The sequence below is a fragment of the Schistocerca nitens genome, chromosome 1 (assembly GCF_023898315.1).
Source record: "Schistocerca nitens isolate TAMUIC-IGC-003100 chromosome 1, iqSchNite1.1, whole genome shotgun sequence".
Taxonomy (NCBI): domain Eukaryota; kingdom Metazoa; phylum Arthropoda; class Insecta; order Orthoptera; family Acrididae; genus Schistocerca; species Schistocerca nitens.
Window position 1 is genome coordinate 17,956,617 of NC_064614.1, and position 19,189 is coordinate 17,975,805.

The 19,189-nt window shown below is 43.0% G+C and overlaps 1 protein-coding gene across 2 annotated transcripts in view; it reads left to right on the forward strand.

Annotated features, from left to right (window-relative positions):
• Window positions 1-273: 273 nt before the first annotated feature.
• The window catches only part of LOC126240639 (caspase-1-like), a 127,416-nt gene continuing 108,500 nt past the window's right edge, over window positions 274-19,189 (forward strand). The window contains exon 1 of one of the 2 annotated variants that reach the window (XM_049947940.1): window positions 274-588. In XM_049947940.1, the coding sequence (XP_049803897.1) occupies window positions 427-588 (162 nt within the window). In that variant the 5' untranslated portion in view covers window positions 274-426. The remainder of the gene's footprint in view (window positions 589-19,189) is intronic. The other variant, XM_049947939.1, reaches the window with a different exon arrangement.

The window sequence follows — 19,189 nt, forward strand, 5'->3', positions numbered from 1 at the left end:
GTACCGACAAAGCCTCTTCACTCATTCTTGTAAATAATATTGACAATCACTTCGTGCAACACCGCACACGAATCAATTCTGTTCACACAATGGGTACTTAGTGGTTAGGGACACGATACTGTTACTTAGCTAACGTTGGCAGCGACCATAAACTTTCCGGAACCGTCCGAAGTCAGCCGACTTTGTACGATCAGGGAGGGGCCAAGTAATATTGTGCGATTAGTATGTCGTAACCTGTTATCGTCTGAGGCGAGTGTACTAATACGGCATTGTGGTATTACGACACACGGCGGATAGCGTCAGTGGTCAGTTTGTTATACTGTGACTCGATCGAGTTAATAATCAGCGTTTCGTTCTTTACTGGTCAATTTAAGATGGACAATTTTATGAACAGGCAGAAAAATGCTAACTCACCAAGTGTAAGTGATGGTCAGTCTAGGCCTAGTTTTAGTGATAACATGTATGAAAATGAAGGCAAAGGTATTGTCGAGAGTCGTAGCAACAAAAAACGCTGTTCCAGGAAAAAAATATCGCAGTTATCGTCCCTATGAAACCAGCAACTTCCATGGATCAGTCAGATACAATAAGGTAAAGGATGTTATTTTTTGTAAAATTTGCAACAATTATTTGAAGAAAATTATTTTCAGTTTTCTCACAAAATCGAAAAAATCTTTCATTGGAACTGATTTTTCGTACTGGAAGAAAGCGGTAGAAAAGCTGAAAGTGCACGAAACATTATGGTGACACAGAGAAGCTGTACTCGGATTTCAATTCTTACAATCGAACGTCAAAGTATTTAGCCACATTCAAAAGAAAAACTGACGCAAATGAAAGAAAATCGTGCTTGTTAACTAAAAGTCATATCTTCCCACCGTTACTTAGTTGTGCAGGTGCTTGCGATACGAGGGATTACTGGTGAAAAAAGTAACTTCGACAATTTATAACGCCTTCCTTGGGAAGGCCACCAGCCACCTTCAATGTGGCTACAGCGCGAGGCTTACAAATGGACCTCTCATAATGAATAAAATGAATGTTGGGTATTTTTAAGTCATATGCTTCTTAGAAAATTATTGGATGTTATCAGAAATGCAATTTAGTGTCTGTATAAGGTTTGTTCATGCATTGTGAAATATAGGAGTGTTTTTTAGAGTTATACTCTACACAAAATACCGTAGTTAGAGCTCAGCATAGTGAGCCCTATTGTTCTTCAGAGTGCTTAAATATCCCCACAGCTGAGGCACTTTACATTCCTCCACTGGATTCCTCATATGTTTTCTGACAGTAGTCTTCACGCAGTTTTTTTTGTTATTAGTGGTACACTTTTTAGTGCACCCATGGCAATGTTTTGGCAGTGCACCAACAACAAGCACCTTCCCGGTACCAATACTCATGGCAGCAGCACAAGAATTTTTGGATTGATGGGTCCGTTTCTGCCATGATCCATCAAATGCTCTGCACATACTGTTACAACTATTTTCTTCCACTGCTTCAGATTTCTTTGATTCCTCTGCAGTTACTTTTACTGTTTCCCTTAAAGCATCTCCGTATCTTGAAACATTAGTAGGGGGCCTTGACAGATTCATAAGAGCACAGTTTTCAGCCCTAGGGTCTTTATTGATACATCTCAGTCCATAGAAATGTCTGCCGTTTGTCTCAAAAAGGTTATTGTTTTCACATTTTCCGGGTGTCCCAAATTCTTCCTTACTCTCACAACTCTAACATGAGATTTCCAAACTAAGAACTAAACCGTTTCTTTTGAAGTCATTTTCAGAAATTATTTTATCTCCGGTACACAAATTACAACATACAGTTTGATTAAACATATTATTAAACTGATATCACTGGTACTTGTTTCACTGTACACTTAGTTACTGTCCACAAGCCTCGTTTTGGAAGCACTTGGTTGTCAATAAATTGTTCAGTGTTGCTTGCCCTAATCTCATTCTCTGGACGTAAACTTACAAAAGTGCATGTTCTGTAGAGTCTGTTTCTCTTACTTTTTCTCTTCTTAAACATTCGTATTGGTGGAGTCATATTAAGAGAGAAACATAACTGAACGAGCAACAAGCCCAAATATAAACAACAAAAGGTGTAAAGCACCTTACAAACTGTGGATGATACCATAACACAAACTGGAAGTGATATCACAGGAACAAATGTAGCCAACCTCTGCAGTGGCATGTTTACTGTGATACTTAGATTCGTCCAGAATGAACGAAACATACATCAAATTAAAGCTAAAATTCCAATCAACAATTTTCCATAAATAAATAAATAAAAATCGATATTTTATGTACCACACTACCTTTGGTACTCCACTTAAGATGCCCCTGTGCGTAGTGTAATAAATGTAATCCTTATGGGAGCGACATGTAGGGGGTTGTAGTACATTCCTAGATCATCATTCACAGCTGATTCTTGAAACTTTGTTAGTAGGCTTTCTCGGAGAAGTTTCCTTCCATGTTCGCCTACCTGTTCAGTTCTTTTAACTTCTCTCTTTCATACCGGTGAACCAAGAGGTCGAGATAGCTTTTGTGTTTGAGGTCGAGACAGCTATTGTGTTTGAGCTCAAAATACGTCTAGGTTCTACCAAAAATGCATGTCAAAGATATAGGAAGGTAATTTTGTGGATCACTTCTGCTACCATTCTTATAGACAGAGGTGACCTGTGCTTTCATCCAGCTACTGGGCTTGGCTTTTTATTCGAAGAATGTACGGTACATTATAATCTACGATACGTTTCAGCTAAGAGGGGCCAAATCAGCCGCAAATTGGGTATACAATCTAATCGGTATTCCATCGAGCCGTGGTGCTTTGTTCAAGTTCAGTTCCTGCCTTGCCCATGAGCGACTGGACACTAACTTTGGTCCCTTTACATACGACGAGCCTGTCTTTGGAGTTTGTGAAAGACCTGCTCTCTTGACGCCCATATGTGTTTCATTCAGCATCCCTGTATCTATAGCCCTAAGCTTTATTTTACACCTATTATGCAGTGGTTTTCCTTTACTGTGACTGTGCACCATTGAGAATCTATCCGTCTATCCAGTGCATGGTAAACTATTGTTCCTATGCAGCTCCTCTGCGCGCTCCTACCCTGAGCTAAAAGTTTCAAGTTCCTCTATGAGATACTGCCACTACTGCTTCTTTGTCTAGTTTGCTGAACGTACAGGGTGTTACAAAAAGGTACGACCAAACTTTCAGGAAACATTCCTCACACACAAAGAAAGAAAATATGTTATGTGGACATGTGTCCGGAAACGCTTACTTTCCATGTTAGAGCTCATTTTATTACTTCTCTTCAAATCACATTAATCATGGAATGGAAACACACAGCAACAGAACGTACCAGCGTGACTTCAAACACTTTGTTATAGGAAATGTTCAAAATGTCCTCCGTTAGCGAGGATACATGCATCCACCCTCCGTCGCATGGAATCCCTGATGCGCTGATGCAGCCCTGGAGAATGGCGTATTGTATCACAGCCGTCCACAATACGAGCACGAAGAGTCTCTACATCTGGTACCGGGGTTGCGTAGACAAGAGCTTTCAAATGCCCCCATAAATGAAAGTCAAGAGGGTTGAGGTCAGGAGAGCGTGGAGGCCATGGAATTGGTCCGCCTCTACCAATCCATCGGTCACCGAATCTGTTGTTGAGAAGCACACGAACACTTCGACTGAAATGTGCAGGAGCTCCATCGTGCTTGAACCACATGTTGTGTCGTACTTGTAAAGGCACATGTTCTAGCAGCACAGGTAGAGTATCCCGTATGAAATCATGATAACGTGCTCCATTGAGCGTAGGTGGAAGAACATATTGACGGAAATAAAATGAGCTCTAACATGGAAATAAAGCGTTTCCGGACACATGTCCACATAACATCTTTTCTTTATTTCTGTGTGAGGAATGTTTCCTGAAAGTTTGGCCGTACCTTTTTGTAACACCCTGTATAAAAACTACCACTGGCCGTTCGAGTCCGGTTACGGCATTGAGAAATGTTCATGTGATCTTGCCACGAAAAAGTAAACAAATCACTAAATCTTCAAGCCTGTTCGCCATTTTTTCTAAGGTATTTCTGAGACCACTGACAATCCCCCTACTGTGTTTGACGGCTGTGGGAAACCTTGTGATACCAACGCGCACTTCATCAGCTCTGCTCCTCCGTTGTCTGCTGCGGAAGCGCTGAGATAAGGTGCGGCGCCCATGTAACAGATCGATGTGATAGGAGAGCTACCGCCGCGTGCTGCTCGCATCGCCGCTGCTGCCAGCCAGCTGTTGCGCGCATTTGCTAGACTGCGGTTGGCGCTGCGTGCCTTTTTGGCGGCAAGCAGGTGTGCAGCTCAGCACAGCAATTTGTCTTGGGGGGGGGGGGGGGGGTAACACCGGCGCTGTTCGCGCCTGGCACCGCATTCGACCGCCGGCCAGTCCGTGGCGTGCTGCTTACGGCGCCCATAAGCCGCCAGCGTCATCACGGTGCCTTGTGACGTAGCTCACTCATTCCCTCCGGTGATGAGTACCGCCGTTCTACCGTTAACCTCCCACCCTCCGTATGTCCACTTGCGCTGTAAAAATAACGATTCGTACGTATTCGGTAGGGTCGAGAGACGTACCCACTGCAAACTGTTTGTTACTCGTTACAAACGTCATTAATGATTTTTTTCTTCGTAGTTATTTTAACCCCCTTGCCGCAAGTAGGCGGTTTGCGGTACAAACATTTCCTCTTCAGAAAAAATTAACACAAAAATATGTATTGAAAACACATCAGAAATGATGACGTATCTTTCAGAAAAGAGCTTAGCACTTTCACTAAAAAACAGAAGTAGCTCCACTGGAAAAAAAATTATTTGGGAGGAAAAATGTGTTCTGTAGTGTTGGAGGGTATCGGTAAAAAATATAGAGGTTTGTTGGGTAGTATCTGTGGAGATAGCCATGCCAAAAGAGTTACAATTGCTTAACTTTGTGACGCCATTTTTATTCCCCCACCACCGACTAACGTCATTCGACTGCCATCTTGTGGCTTAATGTCGAAGCACCATCATAATATTTCGATTTCCAAGTTAGTAATTGTGCAGTGTGTGTGTGTGTGTGTGTGTGTGTGTGTGTGTGTGTGTGGTGGTTTTGTTTTCCAGTGCCAAAAAATGGCCGGCCGGTGTGGCCGTGCAGTTCTAGGCGTTTCAGTCTGGAACCGCGCGACCGCTACGGTCGCTGGTTCGAATCCTGCCTCGGCCATGGATGTGTGTGATGTCCTTAGATTAGTTAGCTTTAAGTAGTTCTAAAGTTCTAGGGGACTGATGACCGCAGATGTTAAGTCCCATAGTGCTCAGAGCCATTTGAACCATTTTGAACCAAAAAATGTCTAAGAGTAGGCGTGAACAACAATTGTGCAGTTTATTGAACTGTATGAGATGCAGCTTTGTTTTTGGAAAGACAAAAACGAGTGCTACAAAATTAAAGATATCAAGCATTGTTTGAAATTATATCTGAACATCCCTGGTTGTGACTTAAGCATCCCAAAAGCTCAAATGAGAATCATTCGCAATGCCTGTATAAACGAACACAACTAAGTGTCGACGTTTACAAAAGGGGTGCATCTGCAGATCTATCGGGAACCCAAACAGATTTATTTTATGTGTATTTATAAGGAAAACTCAATGTTCCTTAAAATGTCAAGTGAGATAGTTGTGAAAGTTTGATAAAAATAATACTGTATGATGCTGTACGTAAACCAATACCAAAAATCGATCATTTTATGCCACACGGAAAGTGCACAACTATTATGGCAACAGAAGATCAGGAGTATGATTTTACTTTGGAAGGTGAATACCAAGCAACTGTGACAACATGATGTGTGTGTTTTTATCCTAATTGTATGTGTCCTGAACCATAACAACATGGTATTTTCACAGGAATATAATGCTTGATTTCAGCATCCAAGGTTGCTGGTAGTAAAGTTTTTTCCATTGCATTTATGAACATATAATGGTTAGGTTATGGGGTGAAATTATTTGATGCATGCATAAGATTCGTGTGTGTGTCAGCAGGTGTTACTGGGTAATTAATGAAAGGTGATTGTAGCTTCACAACAGCTCTCTTAGTTTTACAAGTGGTGTAAATTAATGCAATACTGGCAATATATTCAAATTCTAGTATTGGCAGCGGCGATACTCCTAAAGACTTGCCTAGTCATTCTGAGAAAGGATGTAGCACGGTTTCTGGTGGCAGTATAATTTCATCTTGAGCTGCCATTATATACACATCAAAAAACTTTTGCATCACCTCGGTTCAACATAAGCATCATTTCCACCCTTTTTATTGCTCATGAAAACCGCACATTTCATGTTGTACCACCATACAGTGAGACCTTCAGAGATGGTGGTCCAGATTGCTGTACACACCGGTACCTCTAATACTCACTAGCACGTCCTCTTGCATTGATGCATGCCTGTATTCGTCGTGGCATACTATCCACAAATTCTTAAAGGCACTGTTGGTCCAGATTGCCCCACTCCTAAACGGCAATTCGGCGCAGATTCCTCATAGTGGTTGGTGGGACACGTCGTCCATAAACAGCCCTTCTCAATCTATCCCAAGCATGTTCGATAGCGTTAATGTCTGGAGAACATGCTGGCCACTCTACTCAAGCGATGTCATCCTGAAGCAGTGATTCACAAGTTGTGCACGATGGGGGCGCTAATTGTCGTCGATGAAGACGAATGCCTCGCCAATATGCTGCCGATATGCTTGCCCTATCGGTCGGAGGATGGCATTCACGTATCGTACAGCCGTTACAGCGCCTTCTATGACCAACAGCGGCGTACGTCGGCCCCACATAATGCCATCCCAAAGCAGCAGGGAACCTCCACCTTGTTGCACTCGCCGGAAAGTGTGTCTAAAGCGTTCAGCCTGACCGGGCTGCCTCCAGACACATCTCCGACGATTATCTGGTTGAAGGCATACGAGACACTCATCGGTGAAGAGAACGTGATGCCAATCCTGAGCGGTCCATTCGGCATTTTATTGGGCCCATCTGTACCGCGCTGCATTGTGTCTTGTTTGCAAAGATGGACGTCGGGAGTGAAGTTGCGCATGCAGCCGATTGCGCACAGTTTGAGTCGTAACACGACGTCCTGTGGCTGCACAAATACATTATTCAACACGGTGGTGTTGCTGTCAGGATTCCTCTGAGCCATAATCCGTAGGTAGCTGTCATCCACAGCAGTAGTAGCCCTTGGGCGACCTGAGCGAGGCATGTCATCGACAGTTCCTGTCTCTCTGTGTCTCCTCCATGTCCGAAAAACATCGCTTTGGTTCACTCCGATACGCCTGGACACTTCCCTTTTTGAGATCCCTTCCTGGCACAAAGTAACAATGCAGACGCGATCGGACCGCGGTGTACACCGTCTATGCATGGTTGAACTACAGACAACACGAGCCGTGTACCTCCTTCCTGGTGGAATGAGTGGAACTGATCGGGTGTCGGACCCCCTCCGTCTAATAGGCGCTGCTCACTCATGGTTGTTTACATCTTTGGGCGGGTTTAGTGACGTCTCTGAACAGCCAAAGGAACTGTGTCATTGATACAATATCCACAGTCGACCTCTGTCTTCCGGAGTTCTGGTGTAGTATAGTATCTATAAGTGCACTTGCACGAAGCATAGCTACAAAATTCGGCACGGAGGAACTTTTAATACTTCGGTTTATTTAACTGATGTCGGGTGCAAGAGTGAAAACATTACCTTTTAAATGAGTCTTGAGCACATCGTAAATAGCATCTAGAACACCACACAATCGGCCCGGATATGTGGCGGGGACAAACGGGGGTATCTGCCCAGGGCGGCGACAGTTTCAGGGGGCGACAAATTCATATTCTTGATGAAAAAAAAAAAAAAATTTCACAAAGCTCCTAGCATCCAGCACAGGTTGGTCTACCGATTATTCTTATTATTTTGAAAAGCACCTCTGTTGGTTTTTGAATATTTTTGAACACATTCTAAGTCGACTTCTGAACGAATCATAGGACGATTTTTGAATGCGTGCATAGCGTAAGTGATGTCTCTGCCAGGGGAATCCCCGTTGCAACTAGAAATTAAAAAAAAAACTTTCCTGCAGACAAAACGGATCGGGGCTATACGAGTTGAGCTGAATAAACCCGAATGGGCGAATGCCCAAGGCAGTTAGTATGCCAATCGCTATCTGTTTGTGTGGTTGACTGGGTGTGCGGATGATCAACGTTGTTATAATTATTGTAGGTACAGATTACTAGAGTCGAAATAAACGACCAACAGGAATAACAGGTAAGAAAGATGAAATTTTGACAGAAATTTTTTGCCGGATTGCTGCATTACTGGTGACCAGTTGCACAGTCTCCGGTTAGCAGATGTCAAGTTCTATTCTCGGAATAGCGCAGAAAGCTCATAGTACGAACACATAATAACGACTAGCCGGAGAATAAATGCGGGATAACTGAATTGGCAGGATTAGTGAAGTTAACCGGAGAATACGTTTTGACAATGGCAGGAATAGTTACAGAATTAGTGATGACGAAATTATTTTTCAGAACGAGGAAGAAGGAAAAACGGGGATATCGCACAAATTATATGGGAGATTATGACGATTCTAGATATATATAGAAATTTCATACTACTACTACTGCTACTTCTCAATCTCATGCTTGAAAAACTGGAGCATATGAATGAAATGTGAAACTACTTCCTAACATAAAACTTTTTGCTTGTAATATACCTGATAGGCATTTGATATTAGTACTTCGTGAATTGTATTATGTCGTGTTATTTATGCAACTGAGGTAGATAAAAATGACTATTTGTGCCAAAACAGTCTCGCTTATTTGGCGTGTGTTATAATTACTGCAATATTAGTAAGGTCTATTTCGTTATGTCTAGCGGACAGTGACAAAGTAGACGTAATCAAATTAAGAAGCTTGGGTAGTATTCGTATTAACAATTTTTCCAGTAATAAATAGTGCAAATTTTCTGAAGTGTTCTTATTCTCCCGGTCACAAATAATCCTACCCAGTATTAATTGTGAATTTTTTTTCAAGGGGGTAGGAAGTCAAACCGGCCGACTGGGAGCAGGAGAGGCACTGCAGGACATTTTAATTTCCACTGCCCTGAATATAGGGTTGATGGCTTCCATTACAAAATATACACATTTGAATTCCACAGAGCGAAATACAGTGACGTGTGAGAGAAGAATGCTTTGTGAAGAGGCGTCGCACTGCTCTTTGGCACACTTAAGACCAAATTACATGTCTTATATTTTTGTCGAGCATATATATTTTATATATCAAATTCTTCAGAAAGATGTGCCTTATAAAATGAACATCTATTTGAAATTTTGATTTTTTAAAAAAATTTCTGACGTCCTATCTCAAACGCTGAAGTGTGGCTTTTATATATCAAATTCTTCAGAAAGATGTGCCTTATAAAATGAACATCTGTTTGAAATTTTGATTTTTTAAAAAAATTTCTGACGTCCTATCTCAAACGCTGAAGTGTGGCTTCCAGTTTCACTCAAGTCAGGACTGGATCTCTAATGTGAGAGTCAATGTTTCTTTTTAAAGTAGATATCGGGCCACAGCTGTACAAGTACATACTCGAAAGTGGCATTTGTTGTTGTTAAGTAGTTCACAAATGCGTCTCCGTTTTCAAGTGCAACTTCCGTTTTAAGTTTGTTTGATGCTACTGTGTTATTTCTGCTTAAAATGCACTTCCAAATTCAAACTTTATGTTTTCGCTTCTTTTTGTACCCTTGGCTAAGTTCTAATGCCATAACCTTAGACGCAACACTGATGTCGCTGCCAAAAACCCCAGCTCACACAATATTGATAATTAGTGGCAATGAATTTTGACAGGAGTGTATGGAGACAGCAGCACACGACTCTGCTGCCATAACAGCCGTCATGCTACTTGATTTATTTATTTATCGTGTCAAAAGTACAAAAATATCAAAAATATATCTGTAAGTGTTGACATAATTTTACACAAAAGAAGGCCAACAACTTTCAAGTGCATTTGGTGTGGCTCTCATAAGGACTTGCATGGTGCAGGTGTTTGGTGATGAGGAAAACTGAAGGAAATGGCTGTTAGTCTGCTCATCGTCACACCGGCAAAGAACTGAGTCCACAGAGAAACCCCAAGTCCGCAGATTGGTCGTGCATATCGTTGTGTGTGATCGTAATCTATTGAGAGACCTCCATATTGACCACTTCTCCGAACGTCCAGGGGGAAGTTCTTCCTTTGGAGCCATCCATTCTCCCAAATACCGACATTTCTCCCGCCATCGCGAGATCCTTGCCGCATGTGGATTATCGATGAGAGCCTCAGTAGTTGTCAAGAAGCTCTTTCTTGATTTCAGCCTAGGATGTGCGGGCTAACGACCGTATAGTGGACGGGCTTCCGTCGTTGTGGCCTTACTTTTCTCATACCTCGCAGCTACCTCACGTCTGATTTCAGGAGGAGCTATGCCAGCGAGGCAGTGGAGTTTGTCCACAGGAGTAGGTCTTAAGTAACCCGTGATAATCCGGCAAGACTCGTTTGGATCCACATCTACGTACCTGGCATGACTGGACTTGTACCATACGGAACATGCATATTCAGCAGTCGAATAACATAGAGCAAGCGCGCTTGAGCGCACAGTGCATGGATTAGCACCCCATGATGTACCTGTCAATTTTCCTACTATGTTATTTCTGGCTGCCACTTTCTGTTTGGTGTTTAGGGAATGCTTTTTATATGTTAGCGGGCGATCCAGATTTACTGCAAGATATTTGGGAGTAGGATTATGTTCGAGTACGATGCCTCCCCAGGATATATTTAAGGATCTATTTGCCTGTTTATTCTTCAGGTGGAAAGCGCAGGTCTGGGTCTTGGCAGGATTAGGTTTCATGTAATTCCAATGATAGTAAGCAGTGAATTCTTCCAAATATTTTAATAGCGTATCTTCTACAGTCTCAAAACAGTCCGCCTGAGTAGTGGTAGCGCAGTCATCAGCATAAATAAAGCTTCGAGTTCCTTCAGGGATAGGTTGATCGTTGGTATAGATGTTGAATAATAGCGGCGCAAGCACGCTTTTTTTGTGGTAGCCCATTTTTCTGAGTTCTCCATCTACTTTTCTTACCCTGAAATTCCACGAAAAATCTGCGGTTCTGGAGAAGGTTTCTAATATTGTACATAAGTGTGAAGTCTTTAGTTATATCATAAACTTTATTCAGAAGGAGCCGATGGTTGCTCGTATCGTAAGCCGCGAATAGATCGATAAAGACAGCACCTGTAATGAGCCGTTTCTCATATCCACCTTCGATATGTTGTGTTAAGTTTAATGTTTGAGACGTGCAACTTTTCCCTTCTCTAAAACCTGCTTGCTGTGGTATTAGAAGAGGCTCCACCTTTCTAAACATTCTCTGAAGAATGAGCCTCTCCAGTATTTTGGAGAGGTGACAAGAGTAAGGAGATAGGTCTATAATTTTTGGGGTCTTTCCTATCCTTCCCTGGTTTCGGTATGGCAATTACTTTTGCTTTTCGCGATACTTTAGGGATCTTGCATTCTCGAATATAGTTGTTCATAAACCCCAGTAACCAAAGCACTGTATCAGGACCAAACCTTGATTTGTTCAGTTCTAATGTCATCCAATCCTGGTGCTTTTCCCAATTTACATTTATGCAGGGCTGAATTCAGTTCTTCAAGAGAGAAAGAAGGGGATAAGATACTATTCTCTTGATCCGTTTGCCTGAATAATTGTTTCCTCTCTATATTTTTGGGTTTAGTTGATTTACCATTAATGAGGAGGTGGTGAGCAGTTTGGTCTGGTTTAATATAACCATATGTGTTCACCTGAGTATTATCATTACTCAGGCGACGTAATAGCCTTCAGGCCTTTTGGCTACCTTTACTCATGTCACAGTCGGCCATTAATTGTATCCATTCATTCTCTCTTAGCCTCAGATATTGAAGAGAGGACATTCTGTGCAACGCTTGATGTGGCTTCACTGAAAGGATCTTCTTCAAACTTCCTGTAGTATTCTTCAAGAAGAGTGGCCGTTTCAGGTGTTATACCCTTGATATAGTTCATTCTGCATCCCCTTGGAATTGATGCTCGGGAGGAAGCATTAACGATGTTAACAAAATTCTCATATTGATCTATCACAGGATCTATAGTTACAATTTTCTCATCTAATAATTTTGAAAATTTCTGCCTTTTTGAAGTTGTACCTTCGTCTGAAAGGGATTTTTTGAGGTATTACTTGTGGGAGAACTTGACACAAACGGGTCGATGCTGTGTATTCGGATTTAGTGCAGGTATGAAAAATTCTTTCACTTTCAAAAATCAGATCCGGATTATAGCCACGTTTCCAGCGTCCACTACAGAAAGAATGAGGTAGTTTGCTGTCATGAAGGAGGGAGAGATGGAAAGTTTCAGCCCACAGAAGGACAGCCTCACCGTTTTGATCCTCTTTGACTGTACCCCCAAACATGGCTGTTACTGTTGAAATCATCTATCACAATAGGAGCTTTCCCTGTACTAAAATTTTCAGGTGGGGCGAAGGAAAAATCTGTTGCTGGAGGTTTATATACTGATGTGACTGTACAGTTACTTAACAGTAATAACTTCAATTTTGTTATCGTCTGACTGACAAACACTACAGACTTCAAGGTCAGGTCTTATAAAGATGGCGCTTCCATACTGTGCATGTGGTCTTTCAACAACGAGATTCCTTCCAGGAACAGAAGGACGTCTCTGCTGGGTATCCCTACGTATTTCTTGAACACACAAAACATCACAGTGCTTAGTGTGGCACATGTCTTGCAAGAGCTGTTGCTTGCAGGGAGATATTCCTTCGATACTCACGGATATTATAGTCAACACTGGTCCTAAAAAGGACCGTTGATTCGATGTCTCTGATAATTCTGATGTGAAAGGATCAGCCGCCAGGTCATTCTGAGTTGGACTCTGACGTTGCCCAGGTAAGCCCGATTGCAATTCATATCTCTGTACTTATCATCAAACGTTGCCATCTTCGGGGAGGTCCTTTTGTTGAAACTCGCGTTTAATACTGTGGAATATCGAAAAGCTGGCGATTTGTCGTACGGTATATACCCTAGCATGTGGGCAAGAGGCAGTTTGGGGATTACGAATACAGCTGAACCGACCAAGTCGTAAACGAATTGCATGCAGCGGAAAAAAACTTTGCAGAGTGACAAAATTTATTCCTTACTTAGTGTCACTGACAACTTTGAAACCTGATAGTCATGGGAAGGCAGGATTCGGTTACGATTGTGGACGGGGCCGTAATCATTTACTGTTGGTTGCCTTTTAGAGTTACACACATTTATTTTTGAAACAGTAATTCCAGACTCAACAATAAATTTAAAAAATACCACACGTTATTAATGAAGGAATAAACAGCTGTGTAAATGTAGTGTTTTCAGTGCGTTACAATTTAGCAAATCACCATAAAATACAGAAACAGATTAATGTTAAAAAAATAAAAACAAGCCACTGTGATCACGGCTGAAGGCTTTACACGCCAAGAATGGCAATAAATTAAGAATGTTTAAGAACTCGCTGCAATTACATCTTACAGGTATTGAAATATTAAAATGTAAGTGGCCACAAGCACAGCAGAAGGTATCAGATGCCAGGAATGGCAGTACATAAGGTTTTAAGGCTTACTGCTAAAATACAAATATCGAATTATTTTTTCAGAGCAAATGAACACAATCACAGCTGAAGGCCTTACACGCCAGGAACGGCAGTTATATAAAAAAAAATTAGAATCCTGCTGTAAAACAGCAAATAGAAGCAAAGGTTAATTAAAAGAAACAAGCAACTGACCACCAAACGGGCGAAGTAAGATTATGGTAACCTTGTAACACAACCGTTACACTGCTAGATTTATTCCAGAAGTCGACCGGAACTATTAACTAGACATACATAACCTTTAATGTAGGCATCACAAGGTATGGTAATAAATAACACAATAATAAAACACAAGGGCCAGTCACAGTCGGTGCTCTAGGAATCGACCTCTGAGAAGGTCCGGCAAAAAACATTTTCGCGAGCGATGAGATAGGCAGCCAAGAGTTGCATTCACATCACAAGATGGTAACTCAGACTAGTGGCAGTCCAACGAATGACTAATGATAATCTTCCTGAAGCTACCTGACGTTCAATAAACCAAATGCAAGAATGGAACAACACACCAAAGCCGGAATCGGCGGTCTGCACTACGTCCAGAATACTGTGTTTGGAGTGCCCGGAAAGGAACCACTACTAGATACCCGTCCGATTCCACAAACCCGAAAATCTGTACAAATAAGTCACAGTACAGAACACCAGACAAACTAACAGTAACTAAAACCCCACTCGATTTGCGTGCGAGGCAAAACCGAAATGTAACCAACCAGAATCAGCAACCACACGTCATTGCGGAAACAATCGCAAAGCGATCGAAAACCAAGTACCAAATGAGAGACATCAGATTCATTAGGCACACAAACGCACACTGAACTCACTGTGACGACTTTTGGCAGAATGAAACAAATGTCTTCAATGCTTAATTAATCCACAGTTGAGTAACCGCACTGTCTCATCACTGAGCCAAGTGCTTTTAACACAGTAGGGTCTTCAAGTATAACAGGTAAGCAGATCCACCAAACCGCACATGATGGCGCGATGATAATCTCTCACAACATCACATACATACTACGGGGCCCATACATCTACATCTACATCCATACTCCGCAAGCCACCTGACAGTGTGTGGCGGAGGGTACCTTGAGTACCTCTATCGGTTCTCCCTTCTATTCCAGTCTCGTATTGTTCGTGGAAAGAAGGATTGTCAGTATGCATCTGTGTGTGCCCTAATCTCTCTGATTTTACCCTCATGGTCTCTTCGCGAGATATACGTAGGAGAGACCTATATACTGCTTGACTCCTCGGTGAAGGTATGTTCTCGAAACTTTAACAAAACCCCGTACCGAGCTACTGAGCGTCTCTCCTGCAGAGTCTTCCACTGGAGTTTATCTATCATCGCCGTAACGCTTTCGTGATTACTAAATGATCCTGTAACGAAGCGCGCTGCTCTCCGTTGGATCTTCTCTATATCTTCTATCAACCCTATCTGGTACGGATCCCACACTGCTGAGCAGTATTCAAGCAGCGGGCGAACGAGCGTACTGTAACCTACTTCCTTTGTTTTCGGATTGCATTTCCTTAGGATTCTTCCAATGAATCTCAGTCTGGCATCTGCTTTACCGACGATAAACTTTATATGATCATCCCATTTCAAATCACTCCTGAAGCCTACTCCCAGAAAATTTATGGAATTAACTGCTTCCAGTTGCTGACCTGCTGTATTGTAGCTAAATGATAAAGGATCTTTCTTTCTATGTATTCGCAGCACATTGCACTTGTCTACATTGAGATTCAATTGCCATTCCCTGCAAAAATGGCTCTGAGCACTATGGGACTTAACATCTATGGTCATCAGTCCCCTCGAACTTAGAACTACTTAAACCTAACTAACCTAAGGACATCACACAACACCCAGTCATCACGAGGCAGAGAAAATCCCTGACCCCGCCGGGAATCGAACCCGGGGACCCGGGCGTGGGAAGCGAGAACGCTACCGCACGACCACGAGCTGCGGACGCCCTTCCCTGCACCATGCGTCAATTCGTTGCAGATCCTCCTGCATTTCAGTACAATTTTCCATTGTTACAACCTCTCGATATACCACAGCATCATCCGCAAAAAACCTCAGTGAACTTCCGATGTCATCCACAAGGTCATTTATGTATATTGTGAACAGCAACGGTCCCACGACACTCCCCTGCGCCACGCCTGAAATCACTCTTACTTCGGAAGACTTCTCTCAATTGAGAATGACATGGTGCGTACTGTTATCTAGGAACTCTTCAATCCAATCACACAATTGGTCTGATAGTCACTCTACTTGGATTGAAATGCACTCGTCTTGAAGCTTGATGGATCCAGTTAACTGCGAGATCGTGCACCCTCGTGCTACACTCACACGACACGGAAAAACAACGTCGCCCCGAAGATAGGGCAAGAGTTACTACATATCGATAACCGCCGTTGCTGCCACTAGCGGACAGGCAACTAAAGGCCTGGCCAGACAGAATCCGGCCTGCCGCTGCGACGGACGGCGCAGCGGTGGGCCGGACCTGTCAGCGGCCAGGGACGCCACACAGGCAACGGCCGGCCGGCCGCAGCGACTCTTGATGCGTCAGCTGTGTTACACTGTGGAAGGGGCCGAAACCCATTTATTAAGCTTGCATGCGTAGCGCGATTGTCTTGCGTTAGACGATTTGGAAGCTTCACGCGGGACACGTTATCTTTGTGCGAGTTTTTTTTTTTTTATTTTTTTTATTGCAGAAATGAGTAGCTTGCACTAGCGATACGAAATGGCACCAAGAAGAGGAGATGTTGGGTGCACGACATTGATAACAAGAGAGAAAGCTTAGGAGAATACCGTCGTCTGTGTATTGATCGAGAGTCTGACGAAGATAGGTTCTTCAAATATTTTTGTATGTCGCGAGAATGTTTCGAGGAAATGCATCGCCTGATAAAAAGGTAGCACCGAGAAGTGCACAGCGAACTGGAGAAAGCCAATTGATACAAGGCACAGACAAGCCGTTTGTTTGAGGTAAGTTTTACCGTTTGTGGCCGCTTTGTGCTTGAAATAGAAGTCATATAAATTATTCCATTTCAGTTTTGCTGTATCATATGAAAGGTTCGGCGGAAGAAAGTGCTATCCCACAACGTAGTTACGAGTGGAGTGATAAATTTATCTGCAGTGTTTACGAATACAGCAAACGATAGTAACAACTAGTTCCGTATGTCACGCTAGAGAGAACTTTCTACTTAATAGATTGTTTTGTTTCATTGTATTCATAACATTGTCATTGAATTTAAACAAACATATCTTTGGTCGTTCACTTATCTATTCGTTCTATCGGTATAATTGATTTTAATCTTTTCCAGATACTTGACTACAGGCGACAGTCACCAGACCATAGCTTTTTCTTTTCGGTTAGGACGTTCAACTCTCTCAGATATTGTGAAACAAGTGTGCCAGACAATAAGGACTGTTCTACAGCCCAAGTATTTTCCTACTCCTACAACAGAGATGTGGAAGAAATCTGAAGAAGGATTTATAGAACTGGGGGTTTCCGAACTGCCTTGGAAGCATAGACGGAAAGGCTGTCAGGTTAAAATGCCCGAAGGATAGTGGATCCCAGTTCTTCCGTTACAACAGTTCTTTTCGCTAGTTCTCCTGGCGATCGTTGATCCATACTACCGAGTTTACAGTAGTTGATATTGGAAGTTATGGACGTCACAGTGACAACACTATTCAGCTTTCTATCAAGAGTATATCGAGGACAAATGTATTCTACCTCCAAATCATACAAAAAGTTTTATTCTCTCACCTCCTCTACAAGTCTTCCTGTGTGCATGCACAACGAGTTACAAGACAAAGACCGCCTCACGCCGCTGCTTCCTGTGTGACCACAGAGCAGTTGAGTTCGCCAACAGAGGCAAGCAGCCGCTCCGGCTTGCGGCGAATCTGTAATCTGTGACAACCCGGCGGCGGCCGGTGCGGCAGGCCGGCTGCCGGTGCGTCAGAGCCGCACTCTGTTGTGACCGCCGCCATACGGTAACGAGCGATTCAACAGTGCGGCCTGCCGGCTGCGGTTCAAGGCCACAGGCCGGGCGGCCAGGCCGCATTCTGTCTGGCCAGGCCTTAAAGGATACGGTCTGGCCTCCACCGGACGGAAACCTACAAACGGCACCAACGCGAGTTACAGCACGGCTCAAACTTGTACCACCGTGAATAAGAAATCAGAGGAAAACGAAAACTGCCGAGTCGATATGGACGTGTGAGAAAGCAACATGTGAGCAACAAAACATTTCCATTATCCCGAGTCCGCTGAGGTTAGCAAACTGGAAGAGTATGAAAACTAGAGACTTGGCTCGAGTGAGGTCAGAAATTCGTCCGAGGAAGAAAACATTCGAGTTCCGAAACGTTTCGGGCAGTAGCAAAACGTTGCTTCGAATTTCGAGTTGCAAGGGAAACTCCTCATCGCACCCCCCCCCCCCCTCCCCCCTAGATTTAGCGGTAAGAGGGCCCAGTTGACAGCCTGAACTGTGAAAAAAAGGAAAAATAGCAATAGTGAACGGTCCAGACACAAGTGCAACAGAGAGCAGTATGGAAGAGCCACGACGTCGTGGGTAAGTGGTATCGGTATTGGGCGGGCGAGCCGTATTCAAAGCTAACTCGTAATTTGTTATTTTCCTTCGCTTATTCAAATTTGTGTCTGTGTCGTGATGTCCGTTTGCAACAGCGAGATGTAAGGAAGGGACCTATAATGAAAGTTGATTCGCACGTCTACACCATTAGCAGCCGAAAGGAAGCGGTTTTCGAATGGGAACCGCAAACGTTCGATGACAAGGCGACAAGTCAACAGAATCCTCCACCGGAAAACACGACTGGTGTGTCATACACAGCGTTAGTGACATTACGTGTGTCATTTGATAAGGAATGTCTTACCGACGCACCTAATTCGTACGCCTGGTGAGTGAGTGAAGTAAGTCTCCTTGCCCGATTCCGATGTTCGTATGAATGTGAATGTGATCACTCCCAAGGAAATGATGGAAACATAATAGTTCGTCACATGAGCTGCGACAAATGAACCAACGGTTCCACCATCACAGTTTCCCTGTGCTCTGTCAAAACACGTTTTTAACGTTTTTCAAACTGCGTTCCGTTTTGGACATATTAACTCTTGAATTCCTTTGTTGTAACATAGTTCACACCCGTTGCTTTGTTGTTTTCATTTCTGTGTGACGTCTGAGTGGTATTTCGCCTGCTCTCACTATTCATCACATTTACTTGCGACGGTAATGTATTCTTACCACATGACTCATAATCCTGTAACTAGTGTGTAGTATGACAACTGCCAAGACTATAGAAAGGGATCAAACATTTCATCGACCGGACGGGCAGTTCATAATTTTTGAAAAAAAAAATAATAAACGACATGAAAGAATTTTGCATCCAGGTCGTCCGCAAAGTTGTCCAGCACTGTTAAATCGCGACACCGTACATCTTCGAATGTACTCGATGTTGCATTTGTTAATCTTG